The 27538-nt window shown below is 45.6% G+C and overlaps 1 protein-coding gene across 7 annotated transcripts in view; it reads right to left on the bottom strand.

The window, feature by feature from the left end:
• Positions 1–27538, bottom strand: part of TASOR2 (transcription activation suppressor family member 2) — a 1665218-nt gene that overhangs the window by 643437 nt on the left and 994243 nt on the right. For all 7 annotated transcript variants that reach the window (XM_069629643.1, XM_069629647.1, XM_069629648.1 and 4 more), the window contains one exon: positions 15934–16014. In XM_069629643.1, coding sequence (XP_069485744.1) covers positions 15934–16014 — 81 coding nt within the window. The remainder of the gene's footprint in view (positions 1–15933; positions 16015–27538) is intronic.

The raw sequence follows: 27538 nt of genomic DNA, 5'->3' as shown, positions 1-27538 counted from the left end.
AGGGGTCTTCCCAAATCTAGCTATCAAAGCTAGTTTCACACATTCATACTCCTTCCTATCCTCCTCCCCCAATTCCATTACCACATCAAGCCGGTCAAGTGGCACAGCGAGTAGAGCGCCCGCTTTGACACCCGTGCAGAGCCTGTTAACGCAGGTTCGAATCCCGGCGGGGCCAAACTCAGCCTTTCATCCTTCCGAGGTCGATAAATGAGCACCACACACCGTGGGTAATAATAAGCAGCGCTCAGATACCTGAGGGTTTGTAGCGCTATATAAAAGCCTAATTATTATTATTATTATTATTATCAGTTGCAACAGGGGGAAGCCTAGAGAACAACCAGGTGAGTAAGTCATTTCCTGTGATGTTCTGGAGCCCATGATTATATTCAAACAGAGACAACCAATCCAACACATCCAACTTAGGCTCATACATACCAATCAATTCCTTAGGCATCCGGGGTCTTTTAGGACTGGAACTTCTAGAGGAGTCAGAGAGAGAAGCATTGTCTACAGATAATTTCTTCATTTCTAGCTCATGCTTGAGCTCCATTTCCCTTAGCCTGAGTTTTTGATTCAGTTCCTGGTGTCTTTGTTCAGCCTGAGTATTCAGTCTCTTGAATTCTAATTCAAGTTTCATTTTCTCTAGCTCAAGATATTGAGGACTAAGTGTGGGACCTGGTAAAGGTCCAGTAGGTACAGCTGGCAGAGCAGGCAGAGGCCTAGGGGGGACAGTCACAGCAGCCTCACCCTCCTCTTCTGACTCTTCCTCAAGATTATCAACATTTTGATCAACATCAATCTCTATACTGTTATCTACTGTTTCTGGCATGGTAGGTTCCTCTGAACCATCATCCAGACTTTGGCTAGCTAACAACCTTTCTATCAATTCCATTTTCTTGCCTTTAGTCAGGAGATTCTTATGCTTACAGAGAACTCTTAAACAATCAGCAGTTTTTGTAGCACGGGACTCTTGACTGTAATTTTCCATAGTTGACATGTTTGAAAGATTACTTTTTCAGTGCTAAGCTTTGTGGTTAGTTGCACTAAGGTCTCTTAAAGCACTCTAAAATGTATACTCAATACAAATCCCACCGCTGTACACCAGTGTTAGGCAGAAACCTGTGCAGTTCCCTTGGGGACCACTGCAAAAGATTTAGGACTACAGGTGTTGGCAGTAAACCCACTTGGTAGCAGTCTGTACCACCCAGATTTACCTGGTAGCTGTGGCTGAGCAGTCAGACTTCCCTCAAGAAGAGTTAGGCAGTATGCAAAGTATACACAATAGGCACTCAGATACAATAGCACAAGCAAACACTGACCAAGCTTTGGTATCAAGGTATATAATTATTTATTTAAAAACACACTTATTGAAACACTCCAGCACTCTTATTGTAAATCACTCTAAACACAGTTACTATTAGTATATATACATTCCTTATTCCTTATCAAACAAGTCTTAGTTAACAACACTTATTTCCAGACAGAGGTGAGCGCTTAACTAATAAGTTAACGAAAACGGGAGGGAAAAAGGCAGAATGTAGGAAAATACACCACACTAATACTTAGGAACTCTTAAGCAAGGCAGGAAAGTCAAAAGTTACTTGCGAGCCAAAGTCCATCGGTCGGGCCCACTCTTGGAGAGAGCAGGGCACAAATGCACTCAAGATCACACAATGACAACAGGCTTAAAAAGTCTTGCAGGGAGTTCAGAAAGGTTTTAGTTAGATTTCAGAAAAGTTTAACCAGGGTGTCCCAGGCTAACCCAGGGTCGAAAGCCGGGGGCTAAATCTACCCCGTACAGTCGGTTGGAAGGGAAGCCAGGCGGAACACGGTACCTTATGTGGAAAGGATCCTCCAGCGGGGGCGGCAGTTCCTGGCAGCGGTTGCAAGTCGCGGCGTCGTCCAGAGGAAGAGAAGATCTCGACGTGGAGGAAAGATGAAAGTTGTTGCACTGCCAGGGAAGAAACCAGCCGCTGAGTTTTCCGGTTAAAGGTACTACCCTTTGATTCGTGGTAGTGGTAAAACGTGGTATCCCGGTTGCCGGGGTGCTTGGCACAGGCAAGGCGGCCACGAGATGCTCCAGGAAGCGAAAAAGGAAGCAGACTAGTTATCCCCACCAGTCGAAGGAAGAAGACTCTCCGGGCTGGAGATCTCCTCTGTCGTTGGGAAAAGTGGTGAGATGGTTCAGCAGGGCTCCACCGGTGGTGTCGTCGTAGCAGGTCGGCTCAGCTTCTTCCTCGTCGGATTCTTAGGTCCTGTGGCGACTTCTGAAGTTCCAGTCCCCAAAGCCCTGCTTTTATGCAGAAAACCCCCATTCACTCAGCCTAGCTGTCACTCAAACATGCTAAGTGGGCCAATCAGGACGGAGTGCTACTTGAGTTGCCTAGGCAACTCAGTCCAGGGTGCCTAAATCCCCCTCCACCCCTCCTAAGTACCCCAGACAGAGTGGCACCACTTTGGAGGGCTTCTGTGGAGAAGCCCGCCAAAAAGTGGAACAAAGAGCTCAACCTAGGTTGGAGTCACAGAAGCGAACACAAACCCCATTTTAGAACCGAGTTCTGGCAAAAAATACCAACCGGAGAATTAATATTGAATAAATAAACCGGCGGTATGTTCGAGACTGTAGGAATGAAATAATTGAAGTTGGTAGCCTCGAATAATGGGAAATCCCATAGGGATATATTTGCGGTCAGTATAAAAAGTAGTATCCACTGCCACCAGCCAAAACTCGATCAGGGGGGATGGAGATGTGCTCCCTCGAATCGAATTGCCCCGGCCAGTACGTCCACAATAGGATGGTTTGTACTGGTTCTGTTCAGAATTTGAGACTACTAAAGTCAATGGTGACTTTACATAACCTGGGAGACAGTAGTCAGTCCCAGGGTATGGAGTCTATACTGGGGGGTCACTATGACACCCCTGTGTAACTGCACTGAGGGTGCTGTGCAACACACATCACAAAAACACATGAAGCCCTATGGAGTAAAAGACCCCATAGCCCATTAAACACATCTAGAGTCAAAGAGACACACTCAAATCATGTCCAAGAGTGAGGGTAAAAGAGTCTCACTCTTGGCAGGAGAAAAAAAGAAACCCCAAAAAATCCAGCAAAGTGCTGGTGGACTCACTAGGTTAGGAAATTCAGCCTAAAATAAGAATTCTCCCTAACAAACATTCACAGAAACACACAGCCGGACAGCTCTACACTTCTTGGATCTAAGACTAGAGATAAGGAATAATGTCATCAGCACCCTTGTGTTCAACAAACCCACGGATAGGAACTCATTACTTACATTCTCAAGTTTCCATCCAGCCAGTTTAAAACAGAATTTACCTTTTGGACCATTTCTTAGATATCGAAGGAACTGTACCAATGCAGTAGACTATGATAGGCAAGCAGGCCAACTAACTAGGAAACTACAGAAACGAGGTTAACCAAGACTTATCGTCAAACAGGCCAAGAAAAGGGCAAGAAATATCCTGAGGGATTCTACCCTAGAACAACATAAGAAACAAAAGAGCACAGATGACATCACAGCTGTCTTTACCTACTCTCTGATGACTAATAAAATAAAAAAAGGAAGTGCTCAGACTATGGCCCATACTAAATGTGGGTGAAACACATTTACCCGCACCAGGATTCGCTATCAAAAGAGGGAGAAACCTAAAGGACTCCTTAATTCACACTTATAAAGAATCCACAAATCAAACACGAGAAACTCTTTGGAGCCAAACAAAACCAACAGGACATGTACCGTGCGGATCATGTAGTGCATGTGCAAGCACAACCAAAACCAAGCCCTAAACGATCAACATAGGATGGAAATACCCTTGGATACAAAAGGATCTAAAACTGCAACACAAAGAAAGTGATCTATGTGATCACCTGCCCTTGCGTCTGCGATACATAGGGATGACTACCCGCCCAATGCGAACGAGATTGGCAGAGCATCGATCCTGCATCCGGACCTAAAGAGTATCGGCACCAATGGTTGAACATTTCCTGGTAAAGAACCATGGGCCACAGGATTTTAAGTGGTCTACCATTGAGAAAGTTAACATCCCGACAAGGGGAGGAAATCTTCACAATCTGCTATACAGACAAGAACATCATTGCATCTTTAGGCTGAAGACCGATGTCAACGGTCTCAATGAACCCACATCATGGCAGACTCTGGCAACGTTGTAACAACTATTGACACAATATCCAAATTATTCTTAAGTCTACTGTCTATCTGACTGCTTTTGTATCTTCTCTTTCCCCTGTACTTTGCTCCTTTTGACCTTTGAATTTGGAATTGCACTAATGTATACTATACTCAACAACAGTAACCTCTATGTATAGTGATTCACCCTTTGGTTCTAATATTGATAGGCTGCAACCTTACAGCGCCATAGATGTTCTATATGCACTTATATAACACAGCACCACTTATGAGCACTAATGTATCTTCCGTCCCAACTGTTACATCTGACATCCGTAGGGTAACAACAATTGTAAGAGCCAGCGACCCTATTCCAAATTCATCTGCACTCCTAAAAATACAATTTGCCATTTGGCCTGAAATTTAGGCACTTTTGAGATTGTACAATATTATCTATGCAAATGTATCTATCACCATGTACAGGCCCTTCAGAAAATGCGATAAAGATGGTAGTACTCTGCTCTTATCTTTGAAATGTTTGGGGCATTGATACAGCCAGGGGCACATGCAGAGAACTGATATAGATCATTTTAAATTTACCGTATACATTCCCTTTCCCAAAACCTCTCATGGATCATACACTACAATGACCATGATCGAGTGAGACACGCTCTTAGTCCTCTGTCCATGTTGAAGCACTCGCCTCTTTCACAAGACATCCAGCTTTTTTCACGTGACATCAAGCCACGAAAAACAACATAAGAGCTGTATTTACGGCCAGAGTCATATGTGGATAACAGGTATAGATATACACATTTTCGAGTTTTATCGCATACTCTCACTTCCCGTAATATGCCGTGGAGCGTATACTACAATGACCATGAATATGTGGGAAACGCTCACAGTCCTGTCGAGCACTAGATTCTCTAACGTGACATCAAGCTACGTGACACAACGTAAGGGCTGAATTAAACGACCTTCCGCATAGTGCTCTCCAGAACCTACCAGAACACTGTCAGCCTGGAATTATGCTGTAACTGACCGTAAAAAGAAGGAGACGTAGCTCTAAGGTCAGTTGCGTCATGACAACCTTTAGATGCAGAGACTAGCAAATGGCTTGTGCGGCTCCCGCATAACACCGCTACTATCTTACTCACAACATAGACTCTTAAAACACTTGTGAATGGTGATATTGCCAACACCATTGATGTCTACATATTTTTGGGGTGTATTGTGTAAGTGTATAGGGGTACACTCATTATGAGTTGCCCGTGTGTATAAAAAACCGAGATAGTACATGTTCTGCTTTGAACATGAGTTTTAATTGTTACAAGATTTGTGATACACATGTTGGCACATAATTGGTAACCTAGACTAAAGAACCATCCATGGTTTTTTCTTGTTTAGGATACGCCGCATGCAGCTGATCACAAACAGCCGCTGTAGGAAGACTTAAGGTACTCGGTCTGGAAGAAGGACCGCCAGTTAAAGGGGGAATACCGTTATGAGGGTAAGAGATGTCACTGCCCCGACGGTTCATATAAGATATATCTAATTTCGAAAAACTTTCCTAATTGGAGCTTATTATGTCTCTCCCCCCTCCCCGCTTTGTATCATTAACAGGCGGGTCCTCGTGAAAAACAGCCATGCTATGCTGCAATTAAATCTTGAAAATTGCAGATCACTCTATACCAGCTGTATTAGCCCTGATGAAAGTGGTGTAAATGCCTAGATAGCACTGAAACCGTTTGGCTCGCTTTTATACTGTGTCTAAGCAGAAGATGGATTAGAAATTATAAAACTCTATGCCAGACTACAGTCTGATCTCTCCACAGAACAAGAGGAAAGACCATGATATTTGATCACTCTGCATTTGGATTTTAGAAAAAAGTGTAGAACACTTCACGCATGAGGATATAGGAGAATTCTCTGAATAACTCCGGTCCATTTATCAAATTTTATTAATTAATTTTTTTAAAAAAACTATTCACAAACAAAATCATCTAAATCAAAATGTGGGATTACTAGGATTAAGGGAAGATTCGGGTGTTAGACTACCCTTCAGGTCCAACACGTGGACAACTTATGTTTTATAGTGATTTTTTCGACACGCAAAGTCTCTACATACAAAAGTTTCGACACAAAAACATTGAAAACAAAAGTTTCAAATGCATTTCTTTAAAAAACATTTTTTTAATGGGGGGGGTTCCCCCTCCCCAACCCCCCCATTTTCAAAACAAACTTTTCTTTCTATACGAAACTAAAATAAAACCTCTAACATGAAAAAAAATGCATTCGAAAAAATGTTTTTCGAAACTTTGTATTCAAAACCTTTGTATGTAGAAACTATTTGTTTTGAAAATATGACAGGATACCCTTATTATCCAGTACCAGGGTTCTAACGTCAGCTTTATTAGCCGCCAGCCGGTACAGTCGGACGGTGGAGAGAACCCGTCTACCCCATACCAATTTGTTGCAAATTGTGCTTGAGCCGCTAGACAGTACATTTCATGGTTGGGTGCAGCAAACCCCTCCTCTATCGTATGGCAGTGCCATCTCTATCCATTTCTTGCGAATCACCCCAGCATGCCACAGGAACTGCGATAATGAGCCATGGAGCCTAGCAAAAAAATGCCTGTCTGGCCATATGGGAACATTTGCGAATAGGTATAGCAATTTGGGTAGAAGAATCATTTTCACCGGTACTAGTTTCCCAGTCAGTGATAGTGGGCGAACTGCCGCCGGAGTATCTTTCCCGATACATAGGTCTCATGTGCTTTACAGTTGAGGGCAAGCAGTGATCCCCTAATCTCCAGTCACCTCCGGTGCCCACTTCAGGGGGTATATCCCGTGAGGTTGGCTGTGCAGTCTGTTAGGAGGAATATCTCATACTTTGAATAGTTAATCATGAAGCCAGAGAAAGCCCCGAACATCATCACATCTTGTATAATTGGGCCCGGCATCCTCACTGGGGACACTGACATATAACAGTACGCCATCAGCGTATAGAGAAATAATTTCCGGGGATCCAAGTAACCTAATCCCCCTTTTCCCGTGGCGATCCCTAACCATATCAGCCATGGGCACAATCACCAGGACGAACAACAGGGGGGACAGAAGGCAGCCCTGACACATGCCTCTTCCCAATTGCAAAGGGTCGGACAATTGTGAATTAACCAGCACTCTGGCTGAAGGACGCGTGTATAAAAGCTTAATAAATCGGATCATGTTGTCCCCAAGCCCACATTTATCCAAAATGGCAAACAGATATTTCCATGAGACCATATCAAAGGCATTCTGCGCAGCCAGTGCGACAGAGGCCCCCGGCGTCAAGCGGGGCATGACATTAAATAACCTGTGGATATTCAGCACTGTTGATCTCCCTGGTAAACATCCTGCCTGGTCACTATTTACTAGGTGCAGCATAAGGGGGGAGCAATCTATTTGCTATAATGTTAGTGAAAATCTTAGTGTCCACGTTTGTTAGTGACAGTGGCCCATATGTCCCGCACTCATTAGCGGGTTTGCCTGGTCTTCAGAAGGATCACGATGGTTGCCTTCCGAAGCGATTCTGGTAGAACTGAGTTCCTCAGTGCCTCTTCCCATACACTCAGCAGATGGAGAGCCAACAGTGCTCCTTACGTTATGTAAAATTCAGCAGTATATCCATCTGGACTGGGGGCCTTTTCATTGGGGTTATCTCTGATCACACCCATGACTCCTTCGACTGTAAATGGAACTTTAATGTAGCTCCTACCGTCTGGATAGTAGCACGCCCTCGAGCAGGGACTCAATGGTATGCCTCTTGCGAGGCGGGTGGCTCTATATAAGGATGTATAAAAGCACCAGAATACTGCAAGAAACTCTCAGTCTGAGTGTTTACTTTGTCCCTGCTCATCTAGTATCACATGCTATTCCTCTGTACACCATATGGCTTCTCGCATTGAGTATTGGTGGGTAGAGTACAACAGGTTAACATCTTTCCCCGTACACTATTGGATCATTCCCCTGTAGTCATGCTGATTGCTATGGGTAGGGATAAATACAATCGAGGGATGTGGCGCTTTCAGTCGGAGGCCTTGCAAAAGACAGTATTTAGATCAGTATATAAGATATTGGTTGTGTGCCTATTGACATATGCAATTATTTGCCTGACCTTCGTATAATTACCCAGACTTCTGACATTCCAGCTTAATAGGTTAATCACCACCATCAAGTCCCCCTATGAGTTACAAAGTGCACATTATCTCCACCCATTGGGTGTATCTCTCTTATTACCTCCCCAACGCACATTAACATCCACAGTCGTCTGCCAAGACACTAAATAGAACTTTTCATCCCCAAACCAGTCCCCCCATCTCACCCTCGCCCCCCTCCCCAAACAGGGCGATGTTAACCCTCCCATACCCAACTTTAAGGGTCCGTCCCTGAACTCGGCATATCCCAACATAACATACCAACCTAACAATGCAATTTTGCATAAGGGAGCTGTTAATTAATCTCCCTTTCAACCACATTGCCAACACCATCCACCAATTGACCGGATAGAAAATCTGAATCTTACACTGCAGTACACATTATATAAACTTGAAGCAGAGATACCAACCTGGCCACACAAGGACATGCTTTACAAACAATTCTCTGAGTTAGCCCCTCATCCCTCACCAGAGCTGAATAATCAACAAAGGGTTCGAAGCGCGCATCCCTTAGTCCTTGTTATTCCGATGGGGACTCTTCAGGTATCGTACAGAGTAGGGTTTTCCTTCATGTTGAAATCTCAGCCGTGCCGGGAAGAGCATTGCATACAGTCTCTTAGCAGCTTTTTTACTCCTGTAAATGTTATAGGTTCAATCTGGACTGCAGTGAAAAAGTCAGGGTAAATGTGTATATTGGCCGATTCATAATGGAGGGGGCTTTTCTCCCTGGCCAGGCGCAATATGGGGTCCCGATCACGATAATTTAGCAAGCATATAATTACTGGTGTAGGCAGGCCCCAGGCTTGGCCTTTGCTGCAGGTGATCGATGGGCACGCTCCACAACAAAGGATGATGAAAATGGCAGGTCTTCCTACAGCTTCTGGAGGAGGGCCTCAACTGCAGATTCCGCAGGCCCTCTACCGAATCCCTCTGGTAGGCCTACCATTCAGATGCTGTTGCGTCTGGAGCGTGATTCTAGATCGTCGCAACGTTGCAGTGCTCGTTTAAGATCTTTGGCCATGGATAATGTTAGGCAAACTTTGTATGCAGTACCCTCTGGGACCACTACACACAACTAGAACTACAGGTGTAAGAAAAACCAACCTTTGGTATCATTTTGTACCACACAGTTTTTGGTAGCAAGCTGAGCAGCCATGCTTATCTCAAGAGGGAATGTGAGCTTGTAAGGGTGTTACACAAAGGTCTACAATGACAAGTATTCAGATAGACACTTATACGCAAGGTTTCTTGGCAAAACACTTTTTAATTTATTACACAATCATTTATAAAGCATTCACTAAATGAGGCAACCAATATAACACAAAAACTTTACTACAATACTGATTACTAAGCAGTTTAGCTAGCTTGAAGTAGGTGAAGAAAAGCGATGAAGTAGGAGCAAAAAGGCATACGTTAATAAAACCGATATTACAGTTACTTTAAAACAGTGCAAATAGTTTGAGTTCACCAGAGGAGTGGATTCAATGCAATAGGTAGGCCAAAGTCAATGGGCTAGTGTCTTGTATAAGTAAAACCAGTTCTGGTATTTAAAACGTAAAAATCTTTGCCACGGTTCTTAGAAGTAGTTCACGGAAGAAAGGTTCAATGTCGGGTCACAAGCTGACTAGGCCTGCAAGTTGCCAAAGTTAGTTCCACGAACTTTCACGGTGAGAGGTAAGTTCTCTCGGTCGAGTTATACAGTACCTTATATTGAAGAAAAAGATTCAGGTGAAGACTTCTGTTCCTGGCAGTTCCTGCAGATCTCGCTGTTCCTGCGCCTCTGTCGTGGGGACAAGAGGGAGGACGTCGGGGACCCCTGCACTGCACGGGGACTGGTCACAAAGCTGGCAAATTGGCAAATCTTCAATTCCGTTTGCTGTTTCTTCAAGCACACAAGCTGGTGTCCTTAACCCCTGGTTAATCTTAACCAGCTCAGAGAACGGTATCCAGGTGGCTTACGAGTTGATTGGTCCCTCCAACTCAAAGGAAGACGTCATCCTTGAAGGGGCTTCTCTGTCGAGATGAACTTGGCGATTCGGACCAGCAGCAGGGCTCCACCGGGCAAACCAGCGATCCAGTAGTTGCAGCTAGGGCTGTACTGAATAGCATATTTAGTATTCAGCCTAATACCGAATAGTTTGTCAACTATTCGGCGGAAGCCGAATATGAAGCCGAATAGTTGCTTTATTTAATAAATCATGTACCAAACTTAAAAAAACACACACTTAAACAAATAAAGCACCATTTAAAATGCATTCTAGACTTTTATTTCTCTTCATTGTAATTAATGTAGCATCTTTATTTAAAGCATAAAAGCCAGAAATAAAGCCAATTTAACCAAAATGAAGGGACCAAATGTACAGAAGAGTGTTGCATATTCAGTGCCAGTTCAAGTAGGAGGCTTCACAAATGCCAAAGGGCTGCCTTTGTGAATCAGATGCATTGCATTCGCTATACAATTGCAAAGTCGATGCGGTCGAGTTTCGAAACTTATCTGCAGCTCACATAGAAATGTATTAAATGGTTCATGTTGGCTCATGTAGGACACAAGTCAAGAGGAAATCTGAAATGTGTGAACTCTATCTCAACTATTCACCCCAACCAAACAAATGCTGCTCACTTTTCACTTATCTTAAGCACTCCTTCTCGCCAATACTCAAACATATGCAACTCAGGACTCAAGTCCTTAAAAAAAGAATAGGGGGGAATATGACGCACACAATGGGAAGTGACATGACAGTAACTGAAAGTATCTATGCACATTTTTTTCAGTTTGTCTTTTCCAACTGAAAAAAGTGCACATTGCATTTAAACATTCACCAAAAGAAAAGATGTTCCTATATTGTTGCAGGTTAAGTATAAAAGATGAGCACCTTTTATGTCTAAGAATATGTAACAAAACATGCCCTAAAAAGCAGATAACAATACACAATATTTTTCAGCTGTGTCATAGCAATTTGTCTGGTCTAATTCTATTCAGTTTTGCAAACTGAAGTCTATATTTGCCTTTGAGTTCATGTTGGATTGTATTCAAATGAGAATGTCAAAGTATTCGGCAAGAGCCGAATAGCAAGAAACTATTTGGCCAGAGCCAAATAGCTTTTTTTCAGCCAGAATTCTTCCGAATACTTACTCGAAGCAGAAGTTCGGTACACCCCTAGTTGCAGCAGCTCGTCTTCGGTTCTTTCATTTCAGTGGTCGACTCTGCCTTTCAGTCCAAGAGACTCGCCTTTTAAACAGTTTTCTCCCATTCATTCCAGCCTAGCTGCCACTCACCCAGTAGGGTGGCTGTCCTTGCCGGACAGTCAGCCAGCCAATCACGCCAGAGTGCATTTGGGTCTCCTAGGAGACTAAGCACAGGGAGTTTCGGGCACCTCCCTCACTTCCTGGCCACCCCAGACACTCAGGCCAAAGGCATCGAAACAAAGGGACCAAACCCTAGAGACAAACTCTAGAAGAACCTTTCCAAAAGGAAATGGCGAAAAAAGAAGACCGGGACCTGTTTAAACAAAGGGGGATTAGGCGGCCTCTTGAAAAACATGGCTCCTGTGATTTTTAGCTACCGGTGTCGCGGTCAGGAAAAATCAAGATAGTTTGTTGTAAAACCACTGCCACCAGCCATTTCGATAGGAAAGGGTAGAATTTGACTGCTACATGAGTTTCTAGACATAGGGGATACTAGGTAACCCCTCCAGCACTCTATTGTAAGATAGTGTGTTCTGGGTCTAGGAATTTAAAAAGACTAGTAAAGTCAATTTAACTTTACATTCTCTGGGAAACAGTAGTTTATCCCAGAGAAGGTATTTAAACCTTGTGACAGTTTAAGAAGCTTCCCTGTGTCACTGTACGGAGGGTGCTGTGTAACACACATGAAAAGATTATGCCTATGGAGTTGTCTAAAACTCCATAATCAAAGAACACAAGAGTAAAACACACATCAAAATACACGAGAGAGTGGGGAAAAAAGGCTCACATTCGCTCCAGGTAAAAAAATCAAAATCCAGTAAAGTTGCTGGGGTTCTCTAAAGTGAAGTGAATTAGCACATTTATGAGAATTCTCCCCAACAGAGTGTGCTCCGAGACCCCCAACCGGCCCATAGAGTCGGTGTTTGCTTAGAACCACTTTAAGACAAGATAGCAGCACCTGTGAGATGGATAGGGGTGCAGACATATACTTCAGCACCAATCAATAAGGACAACTCAAAGGTTTGGCAAAGGGAGTCCTTTTAATGACAACTACAAAAAACGGGGAGTTTCATGAATATGAGCGGATGCGTGATCTTCCTTCTCGCTTCACAACTCCAACGATCTTCACATAAATCATAACCTTTATATTGAAAACTCGTCATCATTGACGTGTAACACTCAAAAGCTGACATGCAATTGTATTGGTTCGGGAAAGGTAGCTTTAATATAGGTACTATATCTGTAACGGAGTGAGAGGATTGGGTAAACACTGTCAGGTGGGGCATCTAAGCCCTACCTTCAAAATGACTACTGCAGACATCACTAAAAGCATGACGTCCCATTGGTTCAACTAACTATAGGACTCTAGATTATTTGGTCCATTGTGATTGGGTTGGCACCAACCCCATGCATACTTTTCCACTTTGCTTAGCAGCACGCAGAATGGTTGGCCAGGTGCGGCGTGCCCTTTAGTTACCCGGCCTTCCTCCAATTAATGTTACAATCAATCATCACTTTAGTAGCCAGGTGTCAATTATTTCACTGTGGTTGGCCCCGAGACTGCATCTTTTGTCTGGAGAAGTTCTGATATTTTCATCTGGCCTGGTGCCATGCGTAGGTGTGAGCTCTCGCTTCTTCTTGCTTGGCTGGTCACGTGATTCGGACACCGTGAATTTGCCTCTTCTGCACATAATTTGTGTATTTGATTCTCATTTCACCCACCACCTGCCTCCAGTTTCTTATCTCGACCTTTCAGAAGCAGGATATTCTGTTCTTAGTTTCAATTAAATGTAGCTACTGTTCGTCTCTTCTATTGGTACGACCTTGGCTTTCCTGGCATGAGTTGCCTCTGCTGAGTTTCGTTTCAACCGTCTCTTCTCGATTTTACTAAATATGAGGCCTTTTCTCGTATGGCCTCTAATAACCCTTGAAATTATTGTACTTCTTGTGCAAAGTGGAAATACACTTATATAAAGTGCTTTGTTTGAGGTAGATTATGCATAGTGGTGCTTGCCACACTATCTTTCTACTAAGCATAGCAAGCCGCATGGTTTTCTTAGCTTTCTTGCAGTTCCAGGCATATGTACAGGTATAAACTGGACGACTATCTTCATCATACTCGTGGCTCAAGTTGCTGCATTTGACATCGTCCTTTCACTTAAGGTTCACGATATCCTTGTTCATGGCATTTTCGGCTCTTTACGTCATTCTCTGGTCGTCATTTCTTCTATATGTGAGTCAGTCCGGGTTCTCGTGACGTCACCATTCATCTTCCATTAAGACCTTTTTGGTTTCTTCAGGGACTGTACTTCATTTCGTTTCATTTGTTGATAGGGTTTTCTTAATGGATACCTTACTGCCCATGGTTTTCTTGGTATAGGTACTTCAATAGGTGCTCTTCTTCTGATGGGTACTGGACAGAGCCCTACTGCGGCTCTCTGCTGGTTCATTTGCTCATCATGCATCACATATTTCGGTGTGAACGCTCCTGGTCCTTCAAAATGGCCGGTTGGAGTGCAGGCTTTATTTGGGACCTCCTCTACAAGATGATATTTGCATTTTGAGCCATGATATGTCATTTTCTCCTGTGCCGATTCGAGCTCTGCCTCGGTAACCTGGCACTCTCCTGCTCCATTTTGGCATTCAGCACAGCAACCTTGGTATTGATATCGTCGAGTTTGCTGCCAACCGCTGCAAAGCCGGATTGCATGCTGTCCATAATTTGCCATAAGCCATCTAGTGAATGAATCAATGGTGCTCTGTTTTTTATGGGCTCCACTCCCTTTCGTCATATTTGCGGCAGCGGGGACGCTGAGATCAGACTAGTAGGCCAAGCAGTCCCACTCAGCTGCACCTACCAAGGTTTCACAATTGTATCTGAGAAGACGTCCCAGCAGAGCAGGCGCTGCTTACCACACTCGCCTCACTGTCTACACTGCCGTTCCCTAGTTAGTTTTTGTCTGGGGGCGGGGGATTGGTGGTGCAGCCGCCGCGCGCCGCTCCTCACATAGCCAGCCTCCCGGCATCCACCACAGCCTTCCCCGTGTCTTACTCCCACCAATCTCGTCACCTCACGATACTTGTAGTTGCGTGCCAGTGTCTAGCTGCTCAGCACTATGCTCAGCGCCTTAAAGAGGTTACTTCAGTCGAGAACCAGAACGACCTCTCTCAGGTCCATGGGAGTGAAGAGGGAGAAAGTGGAGGGGGGGTTCATTAGTTTTTGCCACCAATGTTCACACTTGCCATCAATACTTATTCCTCGCAACGCCACAGTTATGCCACAGGCACCCCCCTGCTCAGTATAGGTAGTCTCAATACCAGTGTCCAATCCCTTATTACACCTTCAGCTCTACTTGCCAGCTGTCGCATGGGCTCAGGCCGCCTCCTCTCCCTCTCCATTCGCTGCCCTAACTCAGCCCAGATCTGTTTTTCCACTGTTGGGGGCTCCGACCAACGCCCAACACCAGTGCTCCACCCAGTCACTGGGATCTTGAAGCATGGGTACCCCGCAGTGCTGTTATGTGCCGTGTTCTTCACCACACCGTTGTCGGACCGAGAAATCTGCTCCCCCGCATTATGGTGTGCTAACTCTAGGGCTACCGCGGTCAATCATGCGGTTCACGTGCAAGGTTATTTCACAGGCCCCCCCGATGTGAGTCATGGGGGCCGGCCCATAATAAATATTCCACAAGTTTCCCTGCGTCCGTCTCGGGCGAGCTACATCTATCTTCACTCCTCCCCGCTCGCTACAGCTCACCAGTCTCCGACACAGCAGTAGTCCCGCTCCCAGGCCGATGCTAATTTCTAAATTTATAGGGGGTCACCAGTTCCCCAATGCGAGCCGGGCATGCCCCACCGCCCTCCGGCGCCTCTCAGTGAATTTCTGCAGCTGGATGGCCTGGATAGGGTATCAGCTATTAATATCGCCACATATATGGTCGCCGTAAAAAATATCGCCGCAAAAATGTCGTGGCGATATTATTTGGGTGACCATATATGTGGCAATAGGGGCATAAAAAAAAGATTTTTAAAAAAAATAAAAATTGGGGGGTTGCGGGCGTGTCCCCCGCATGTTCCATGCAATAATGTCGCCACAAAAAAACGACAATTTTTCGGCGATATTTTTGTATGGCGATATTTTTGTGGCGACATTATTACATGGAACCCTGGATAGTTGGCCTACTGCAACGCTGACGGAATTGGGAGCGGCGGAGCTCAGGGAGATGCAGCCATTTTGCAGGCTGCTGAACATTGCCCCCGACTATTAGAACCCTTTATTCTAGCTCTCATGCTTGTAGCATTTACTCAGTCACTTGCACAAGGCGTTTAGCCTTTACATCCCAGGGCCTTTTTATGATACAAATCTACTTTGTCAAACATATATGTTTATAAAATGTACACAGTACCTGTGACGCGCTACTGCTACAGGTTTCCTCAACAGGTTCGGATTCCAAAAAGTCTTCCCTCTCAACTTCATTTTCATCAACCTAGAAACACATTTAAACGTTATAATACTTCAGACTGAACTAAATATTTTCTTTTATTATCTTGAAAACTTCAAAGCAGTGTATAATCTTTTAAAACACACTCTGCTGCCCTCATTTTATATTTTGCAGATTGCCAAACGAAAATACTCCAGTCACTAAGACAAACGTCTCTTACCTGCAAAGTATTTTTGCAGCTTGCATCAGTTTAAGGTGAACTTAGTCCACCAACTGAGAGAGATCACACTTGTTAACTAAACTTTTAGTTAGGCATCAACATGAGTGGATCAGCAATCGGTTTCTTGGACGTGCTGTGAAATTACTATTAGCACATTTGGTATTCATGGAAAACAAACTAATTAGCCGAAATGCACCCCGATTGAGTTAAGTAATGTGGATTTCCAGAAATCCTGCATTTAGTATTTAAAGAAACCCATGTGCATTATTTTTTCAAGTTATGTTATTTCATTTCCACTTTGGTTTTGTGGGTGGAAATGGATGTACACAGTAGCGGAAACCGCTATTGTTAATTGGGTACAACGTCCTTTCATCGTCAGGCTTTCCAACGCCTGCCTTTTAAACATGGAAATAATAAATTAAACGTTCCGCACATTTTTTAGTGGGGGTAGGAAAGGGCAGATAAGGGGATGGGGGGGAATGATGGGGTCAGGAAAAGTAAAACAAATAGGTGTGTGAGGGGGGGGATGGGAAACCCCACCCAAAAAAATAAAAAAAATAAAAATCGATTAACTTTTTCATTATTTTTTTCATGTTTAAAATGCAGCAGTTAGAAAGCCTGACAATGAAAGAACATAGAACTGTTAATTGTTTTAAAGCATTACACTATAAAACGAGGTGAGACAGATGGCACATCCATGCCCAATTTATCACTACTTTAGTTGTCCTCATACACAAACATGTTTGTAGCATTGAAGGGAACAACTTAGACTTCTCTTCTGCACAGGAAAACATTTAAGAAAATTCTGGGGAATTTCAATTCCTATTAGTACCGTGGCTAAGGAGGTCAGGCAGACTGCCAAGCAATCAGGAAACTCAGAACTGGATCTTTACCTCATGATCAAGACCCGGTTCCCGAGGCTTCTCGGAAGTCGATGTGTAGTCCCTTTCTCCCTTGCCCATGGTGGCCCTCTTGTTTTGTAGTTTTTTTTCTTCTTCAAGTTGAGAAACAGCAAACACTCGGTTTCTCAACTTGCAAAAAAAATGAACTATTAGCATTCCAGTAAAATATGCCAGTGTTCAGATGGAGTTCTAGAATCTGGCCCGATTTTAGGAGGCCACCCTAGCTATGATGAACATGGAGCTCCGAGAGGTTATGATATGATATAAGGCATTTATAACGCGCCTATACACAAGTGTTTCAAGGCGCGATGAGGCAAGGGCGTGGAAACAGAGGGAAGACAGAGATAACGATCCTACTAGGCCAGGTGACATTGATATCGCGCAAGTGCAGGGGATGGGGAAGGGAGTACAGGGGGAAGGGGGGGCAGTGCGGTACATAGGATAGTAGTAATAGTAGTAAAATAAATAAGACAATAAATAAAAGTGTAGACATCAAGTGTCGAGTGCTAGTAGGGGCTGTAGGGATACAGAAACAGTCCCCGAGTGCAGGGTTGCCAGGTGTGCAACTGGTGGGGAGGGGACCTGCGCCCGAGATCAGAGGGTAGCCAGTTAACCAGTGCAGTTTCAGATTCAGTCAGGAGATCAGCAGAGGAGATGAGGAGAGAAAGCAGAAGCAAAGAGGACGGTCTTGAGGTGCTTCTGGAACCGGAGATGGTTCTCCTCAAGTTTCAGGGAGGCTGTTCCAGAGGAAGGCCCCAGCAGAAGGAAGATCTACCACCAACCTGCTGATTGGAGAAGCGACTAACCCTGAGGGAGCTGGAGGCGGGTGAGCGAAGAGCTCGGGAAGGAAGGTACTTAGGAAGAGAGAGTTGAAGGTTTGAGGATCCCATGACCCAGAAGGGCTTGTGAAAAATGCATAGGGTTTTTAACTTAATCCTCGCCACCACTGGTAGTCAGTGCAGAGATTTCAGTCGTGGAGAGATGCAATCATTGGGCTTGAGGCCAAGGACAAGTTATGCAGTCCTGTTTTGGATGAGTTGCAGAGGGCAGAGAGTAGAGGCAGGTAGATTTAGAAAGAGTCTGTTACAGTAGTCCAGCCTAGAGAGAACCAGAGCTCTGGAGACTCAGCTTCTGGCCGAAGGAGAGGAAAGGAAAAATACCTCTGAGGAGGTGCAGCTGGTTATGTGACTTCTTATAGATGTCAGAGATGTGAGGAGAGAAGGAAAGTGTGGAGTCGAAGATGACACAAAGGTTTTTAGCCTCACAGGTGGGAACAGCAGGAGGGCCAAGAGAGGCCGGCCAGAGAGTGAGATGAAAGGTGGGAGCAGGTGTGCCAATGAGGAGAATCTCAGTCTTACTGGCATCAAGGCAGAGATCATTGGCGGCACACCACTCCTGGATGGCGGACAGACAGTCAGAGATGAGAGAGGGAGAAGAGGTGGCTGAAGGGAGACTGAAAATGAGCCGAGTGTCATCCGCATAGCACTGGAAGTTGGGGCATAGAGCGGCAATGTGGTAGGCCAGAAGTGCCAGTTATTGGTTGAACTGCCAGGGAGAGAGGTTAGACCCCTGGGGAACACCAGAGGTAGAGATCGAGGAGAGGAAGGACCCAACTTGGACCTGGGAGGTTCTATCAGAGAGGAAGAAGGTCAGCCAAGCCTGGGCCTGATCAGTGATCCCCAGGTTATCATGGAGACAGTTGAGCAGGATAGCATGGTTGACCGTGTCAAAGACGGAAGAGAGATCAAGTAAGATGAGGACACAGGGGGAGTTGGAATCGAGGTTGGAGATCAGGTCTTCACAGGTGTTCAGGAGAGTAGTTTCTGTGCTTCTGGCAGCTCTGAAGCCAGACAGATGGTCATGGAGACAACCAACAGATTCAGAGTGAAGATTAAGCTGGGAGATGGCCAGCTTTTCCAGGAGTTTGCCCAGGAAAGAAGTGATGGAGACTGGACGATAGTTAGCCGGGTAGGAAGGGCCGGCAGAGGGTTTCTTAAGAAGAGAGTGCACAAGGGAGTGCTTTAAGGGGGATGGGGAAGACTCCAGTCGCGAAGGAGTGGTTGCAGTGGAGAAGGAGCCAGGGTGTTAATGTGGACCTTGATGGTTTTGGAGGAACAGGGGTGAACCTGTTTTGACAAGACTTTCATAGATCGGACTGGTCTAGAAACCTCATCTGAGGAGAACAGGGGAAAGGCAGAGAAGGAGGGAGGAGAGGTGGACGAAGAAGGGCCAGAGGAAGAGCAGGTAGTAGAGGGAGGAGGAGAGGAACAGAGAGAGGACAGGATGTCTTGAGTTTTAGAGATGAAATTAGCCACAATCCAATCAAGGTAGCAATGGAGAGTAGCCCAGGGGCGCTAAATGAGTCAACACAAAATAGCACACAATTCAATTTAAACAGTCAGTTATAACAATACACTCAAATAACACGCCAGAGACGACCCATGCAATGTTTCCCCAAAGATCCGACCAGTGTTGGAGGGGATGCAAGGCTGTGGGAGACTGGCGACACATATGGAAAACCTGTCCAATAATAACCATTCTTGGGGGAGGTCATGAAACAGATGCAAGAGCGATACCAGGAAAGGGAACATACGGGGGACAAGATCTGGCTGTGTGCTATGTAGGAACCAGGATCGAAAACTCATACACAAAAAAAACTCAAAAAAAGAAACTCACAAAGGAGGACCAACGACCTTGGTGATATCGGCGTGGCTGGCGATCGCACAAAAATGGAAACAGACAGCCCCCACGATACAGGAGTGGCTACAAAAAGTACGGAACCTTGTGGCACTGGAATGTGTAACATACAAAATCCAAGGGGAGCAGGAAATATTCAACCAGGAATGGGGCCCAGTCCTGACATACTTGCAAAGTTTTTATACAATGGTGTGGTGTGTAAAATGGTGCCCACACAAGATCAGAATCTTGGACATTGTGTGATCTACCATAACCATGCAAAGAAAGGGAAGAGACATAAATCACTTCTGGGATGGAAGGTAAGTTGTGGAGTTTAAATGGAATGGTGTTATGTTGTGCACTGTACAATTGAAAAACAAAAATATTTGTAGAAATAAAATAGTCCTATTTTAGGAGTTTACAACGCACTGAAAAATGAAACTAGAGTGTCACTAACACACAACATAATACAAATATATAAATCACCATTGGATTCACTTAATAGACATCAGCAAATAACATAGCAAGCGATACAGGTAAGTGCTGTAGATGCAATAAAATGATGGGAATCCATGACAAGTAAAATATCCTAAACTTTAGAAGTCCCAACCCTAAGATGAATGGGGCCTTGTGCCAAAAAGTCACAGGGAAGAGCCCTTCTTGTGAGAAGGATGGAATAAGCTTGTGGAGGAGATTAGTTTCAAACTATTTTAAAGTTCTACAACAATGTACCAGAAGACAGTTTACGATCTTTCCATTCTTCCAGACCCAAGGCTAACCAGGGGCAGGATACCCGACCCTGGTTCGATGACCAAAGGTGAGTGTAGGGGTGACAAAGGAACCGGCTCCCAATGTTATCCTATGGAGGCTGGGGGAGACAGGCACACTGATGCTTGCTTACACCCCTGACTTCGGTTTTGCAAGATGTCCTTGTGGTTCGTCTGGGGGTTGCTGTGTGCTCGATCTTCCGCCCTTTGTTCTGGTTAAGGTGCCCAGGAGTTGCGGGTTAGAGGATTCAAGATGCAACCCTTGTCGGTGAAGAAATGCACAATTGAACAATGCAGGCCTTCTTCGGACATTTCACGGGATGGAGGAAGGCAAGTTCAAGCGATAATCACCGTTTGCAGGTAACGAAAGGTGTCCTTCGCAGTTATAAAAGCAGCTCCAGGACAGGTTCCCTTGAAGATCGGGGCTGAAATTCGGGGAAAAGCGACTTGTGGCACTAGCTGGCAAACACCAAAGTTCCAGACTTGAATGCAGAACTGCAACGCTTCTGGCGAGGTAGCCCATGAGAGAGCAGGTCAGTCCACCGGACAAGTCCAGGAACACTTCCAAAGGCTCTGAAGGGCTGGATCATTGAGAAGGAGTCGAGACTAGTTGGTTCCACTAGTCCAAGGACTGAAGCACTGCTCAGGTTCTTCGGAGATCAGGCACAGGAGTAGGGTTTAACCAGGCCGAACACTGGAAGGGATGCTGGGCCACTTTGGTAGTCACCTTTGGATATTCAGCATGCTGCTCTCCTTCGAGGCTCCTTGGCTCAATGTAGATCTAAAGAATAGCTGCAGAAGTCCTCCTATTATCCAAAATCCAAGCTGGAAGTAATAACAAGCCAACCAATGGGAAGGATCTGCACCATTCAAACAGCCAGTAGATGTCCAATCGGGGAAAACTGCTGGTTTCACATCCATCCCAGAAACAGACTTTCTGGCACCAAGGATGCACACTGGGACCAGACAGTAGCCTGCAAAACTAGAAGCTTTCCCAGACACAAGGGGGTAAATTACAGCCCCAAAATGTCAGAAACAGAGAGGCCATGCTAGGCCCCTATTGTGAGAGTGAAGCTGGCTGATGTTGAGACCCACTGGAAAATGCAGGCCAGTTTAAAACATTGTTTTCCGACATAAGGCCTAGAGAATGAACAAAAATGGGCCTATTTCAACTTTAGTAAAATACACAGACACCGAGTTGAAGGAGAGTGTGCCTTAGAACTGTAATATTGCTAACGATGTCCAATGGAGTCATACAAAAAGAAACCGGTGGTGCTGCATATGTTGACTTTGTGTACAATGGGAAAAGGCACCTCTGACAAATTTTAAACTGCAGCAGTGTATGTGGAAAGAAAAGATACATTTGAAATACAGCACATTTGGAAGATAAAGAGGAGGAATGATGCATGACATTTAAGAAAAAGTCAAGTGACCGATTGCGTTATCAGGAATAAAGAGACCATTTTCATCAAATAAAATCACAGCATGTAAAGATAAAGGCCTATTTTATATTTGTAAAAGTGAACACTGGTTTCCTATGTTAACTCTGGCATATCAGTGTGCATACGATTAATAATGAATCTACCTCTGTTCTAATATAGTAGAAAAGAAAGATTGTATTTATGAACAGCAGGCCTAGGTGTAATACAAAATGTTACATGTTAAACACATTGTGTCAATGTGAAATGCTATTCTTTTAGAATTATGTATGTAACTTGCATTTCCCCATTGAACTGGAAAGTCTGGACCTCTGAAACTTTGACCTCAAGACCTTTGACTGAGGACCTCTAGGAGAAGGTGGTCTGGTTTTCAGTTTAAATGCTAAAAAAATACAGTAGAGCGCAGTTGTGGAGGTGGCAGATAAGCTAGCCAGACCTTAAGATCAAGTCTCCCCATTAACTGTGCATTAGCTTCTAACAAAAACACCTTTGAAGCCCAGCAGGGAAGGGCATATTCACATGGGCCAGCCAGATATCCTAATCAGGTCACAAGAGAGAAATGAAACCTAAGAAATGGTGGGGGCTGGTGTGAAACTCAGGGACACTTGTGGTGCCTTGCCATTGACTAACATTGAATTCATTTTCTTGAATAAAAAGTGCATTGTGTCATCCACTGTGGTTCATATTAAAGCCGGTCGGGACCATGTAAAAACGAATTTTGGGTGATGGATACAAGTTATGAAGACAATTATGATTCTGGCATTCTCATAATTCCAAGGGAATGCAAATTTGGTGAGGTGATAGGTTATGGAAGTTAGGTTTGAATCATGAAGGGTCAGAGCTGTGACGATCTCGGCTCAGGAGTAAAACGATAAAAACGGAAGCTCCTTCCAAGAAGAGCGTGCCGAGATATGATTAGTATTTTCTGACTGGCCATAAAATGTAAAATTCAAAAGTGTATAGGTTCATGTAGCTATTCGAAAGATTAATGTAGTTGCCACGTTGGCAGATTTTCAGACCCAAAAGTGTAAAACTATCTGTCATTTTGAAATGATGTATTTTTCCTCCTCCCTCACCTTCCATAACCCTGCAAATTCTGGTCCTATCGGCAGCTAGTTGGCGTCTTTGTGGGAGTTGAATAGAGAGATCTAGCCAATCCGTATCATGGAAATTATGACAATATGTAGGTGTCATCAGCACTAGATCTTGGCAATTTCAAATCTAAGAAGGGACTTGCAAGAAAACAACTATGGAGGGAGACCAGGAGAACTGTCTAATCCATCGGGGCACCATGTTGCCAGGGGAACAACGCTAAACAAAGGCCTACCTAGAAGGCGGGAGAACAGGAGACCTAGGGACTTTGTTTGGAAACCTGGGAACCCTATCTGTGAGACATGTGGCTGGAGAGACCTGGCTGGTGGATAGAGGCCTGAGGTGTGAGCTGCCTGCCTGAAAGAGGGTCCTAGGATCTGACAGGCCTCCTGAGCTAAGAACAGAGATCGCTGATGTAAGTAGATCTATCCCAAAGCTATCAAATGTGTGGTGAGCTACCTTTCCCTTAGTGGGAGAAAGGGTGGGAGGGGGCAAAACTGGGTAGAACCTGTACATATTGAACTAAAACGTTACCTCAATCAATCCTCTATAGACGAACACTATCCAGTTACCTTGAATCGTGTTGGAATCTGTCTGTACAACCCTTACCTTTGCATTGGTGGGTGCACTGCATTAGTGGGGTGGGAGGGTTGAAAGCATGTATACCAACAGCACAATTAACTAAAAATATAATTTAATTGCCATAGGGTAATTTCTCATGGGATGATGTTTTTGTCAGAACGTGTGGCACTAATCTACTGCCAGTATGACCACAGAAAGCCTTGCGGAAACGTAAGCTGCAATCGCATAAGAAATTCTGTAGCGGGGTAGGCAGGGAGGGAGCGATATGGAATACGTCATCTGACCATCCCATCGAAAGAACGTTACCAGGTAAGAGAGTAACTTGTTCTTCGAGGGGATTAGGTCCTCTGATGTATTCCATATCTATGACAGACTCCCAAAGCAGTACCAACGTAAGGAGGTGGGAAAAGAATTTAAAATATACAAATTCAGAATGTCCAATCAAATTGCAGAGTAAAGGACCGCCTTGCCAAAGGCCAGATCCTGCCCATGGGAAGAATCTAGGGAGTAGTGACGTACAAAGGTATGAACCGAAGCCCAAGTGGCTGCTTCACAGATGATACGAATACGAACACCCCTCTGCAGAGCAGTAGAGGCAGCCATACCCCTAGTCGAATGGGCCCGTAAGCCTACCGGAGAGTCCTTACCCGCCAGACGGTAACACTCAGAAATTTCCAAAATAATCCATCTAGACAAAGTCTGCTTAGTCACAGCTTGTCCCAAAAGCCTTCCAGCGTAACCAATAAAGGGCTGATCGTCCACTCTGACCCGGGAAATGCGTGAAATGTAGAAACTTAAAGCTCTCCAAGGATCCAGCCTATGGAGCCTCTCCTCTTCCTTACCAGGATGTGGAGGAGGATAAAATTCCGGAAGAATAACCTTCTGGCTTAAATGAAATTCCGACACCACATTCGGAAGAAAGGAAGGACGAATTCGAAGGACAACCCTGTCCTTATGAAACACAGTGAAGGGTGGCTTAATTGGAAGTGCCTGTAACTCACTCACTCTGCGAGCGGAAGTGACCGCAACTAAAAATACAGATTTAAGGGTTAACAGTCTCAAAGGACAAGAATGTAAAGGCTCAAATGGAGCACCCATTAGAAACTTGAGAACAAGGTTCAAATCCCAACCAGGCACCTGGAAAGGTGACGAGGGAATACATTAGTGAGCCCTTTCAGAAACTGAGAAATTAAATGAATTTTAAAATAAGAACACTCCTCAGACGAGTGCTTAAATATGGACAGCACCGCCAGGTAATCTTTAACGGTACCCACTTGCAAGCCCCTGTGGGCTAAAGAAAGCAAAAAAGACAGAACCACAGTAATGTCACATGAAAAAGGATCCACATTCTGAACCCTGCACCAGTCGCAGAACTTTCTCCAACAGCAACGGTACAAGGACTTTGTTGCCGGCCGTCTGGCCGAAAGCAACACCTCCATCACGTCTTCAGGGAGGTCCCAATCCTTATACCTCAACCTTTCAGAAGCCAAGCGTGAAGGTTGAGGGATCTGACCTCTGGATGGAGACCCTGACCCCCGTCCCATGAGAGCAGATCGTCTCGGTAGGGAAGACGACGTGGAGGGCAGATGGACAAGTCGAGAAGGTCCGGGTACCATGTCCTCCGGGCCTATGCCGGAGCAATGAGGATCATCCGGGAACCGAACCTCCGTAGCCTCTGCAGCACATGCGGGATGACGGGGACTGGAGGAAACGCGTACAGCAGTGGGAAGGACCAATCCACTACGAACGCATCTCCTAAGGCTCCTCTTGGAGGAAATACCCGTGAGCAGAACCTTTTGCACTTCCGGTTGACACTGGAGGCGAAAAGATCCGCTTGAGGGGTCCCCCAAAGGGCAAAGATCTCCAGGAGTATTCTCCTGGGCCAACTCCCACTCATGAGAGATCAGGCTCTGCCTGCTCAGAGCATCCGCCGTCTCGTTTTCGTCTCCGGCCAGATGAACTGCTGAGATCGGAATTTCATGCTGGATGGCCCAGAACCAGAGCTGCATCGCCTCCCTGCACAGACGAAGTAACCCCCCCCCCTTTTTGTTGAGGTAGTGCATGGCCCCTGTGTTGTCCTTCAGAAGCAGGACATTCTTTCCTCGCACAGTCATCAGAAAAGCCTTCAGGGCCAGCCTGACGGCCCTCAGCTCCAACAGATTGATATGGAGTCTGGACTCCGATGGAGACCAACGACCGCTGACTGTCAGCTCGTTGGCATGAGCTCCCCATCCCGTGAGGGATGCATCCGTCACGATCGTCACCTCCGGCGTAGGGTAGCCAAAATGGAGCCCCCCACATCATATTGCCTTCGACAGCCCACCACAGAAGGTCCTGGGCGACCGAGGGCGGCACCTGAACGGGGTTGACATCCTGCCAGAGGACTGTGCCCACTGGAGCTTGAGAGCCCATTGCAAAGATCCCATCCGCAACCTGGCCTCTGGCACCAGAAGAATGCAGGATGCCATGAGCAACCTCAAGAACTGGAACGCTGGGATACTCTGGGCATGCTGAAACTTGTGCACCATCTACTGAATGTGTTGAGCCCTCACCCGGGGAGGAAAACACTGCCCCAGGGATGTGTCGAACACTGCTCCGATGTACTGGAGCTGCTGTGTTGGCGTAAAGTGGGACTTCTTTAAGTTGAGGGAGAAGCCCAGCTTGTGAAGGGAGTGGCAGGTGACGGACAGATGATCCAGGACTTGCTCAGGGAAGCGCGCCCTGATCAACCAATCATCCAGGTAGGGGTAGACGTGAATCCCCCCTTTCCTGAGATACGTTGCCACCACCACCATGAGCTTGGTGAAAACCCTCGGGGCGAAGGTCAATCCGAACGGCAGGACCCGAAACTGAAAGTGCGAGTCGCCAACTGTGAACCTCAGGTACTTCTTGTGCTTGGGATGGATCGGCACATGAAAATAAGTGTCCTCGAGGTCGAGAGACACCAACCAGTCCTGAAGTTGAATGGCCTGGAGGACTTGAGAAAGAGTAACCATCTTGAACTTGTCCTTCCTGAGGAGCTTGTTCAACCCGCGCAAGTCCATGATGGGTCTCAATCCCTGGTCTTTCTTCGAAATCAAAAAATAAGGGGAATACCATCCCTTGTTCCTCTCGCTATAGGCACCAGTTCTATGGCACCTTTCTCCAGCAGGGATTGAATTTCCTGCGCAAGGAGCGGATCCGGAATCTTCAAAGAGAGATTCCCTGGTGGATTGTCATGAGGCCTCTGCCGGAAAGGAAGACAGCCGCGGGCAATGATCTCCAGAACCACACATCTGAAGTAATGGCACGCCATTCTACAAGATGCTGCACCGGCCTTCCCCCAACCAGAGAAGCATGGACCTCTTGACTGAGCTGAAACGGCTGCGGCAGTGCCTGAGGGCAAAGAGGCAACTGCTTGTGCGGCCTTGGCACCTCGAGTACCCTGTTTTCCACCTCTGGCACTCCTACGGTTGCCCCTTTGACTTGCAGCTCCTCTCGATTTACTAAAGGACGAGTAATATCGAAAGGAACCTCCCCTCCATTGCTGTCCCCTAGGACGAAAAGGCGGAGGTTGGCGAACTGCAGTGCCCAACGACTTCGCTGCAGAGGTCTGCAACCTCTCAAGACTCGTCAGCCTTGCTGCCAAAAAGATGTTCACCATCAAAGGGCATGTTGAGCAGCCGGGCTTGCACATTAGGAGCAAAACCCAACTTCCGCAACCATGCAAACCTGCGTATTACGGTGCTCGCCGCCATGGACCGGCTGACGCAATCAACCATGTCCAGACCCGACTGAATGGATTCACACATGGCATCCTTGCCACCCTGCACAATAGCAAGGAAACCATCCCGTTCCTCCCCTTCGGCAATATGATCAGCCACTAAGGAAATACAGTTTCACAGAGTGTGC

Source organism: Ambystoma mexicanum, chromosome 12 (assembly GCF_040938575.1).
Source record: "Ambystoma mexicanum isolate Mex_15411 chromosome 12, UKY_AmexF1_1, whole genome shotgun sequence".
Classification (NCBI taxonomy): domain Eukaryota; kingdom Metazoa; phylum Chordata; class Amphibia; order Caudata; family Ambystomatidae; genus Ambystoma; species Ambystoma mexicanum.
This window is presented reverse-complemented; position numbering and strand designations above follow the sequence as displayed.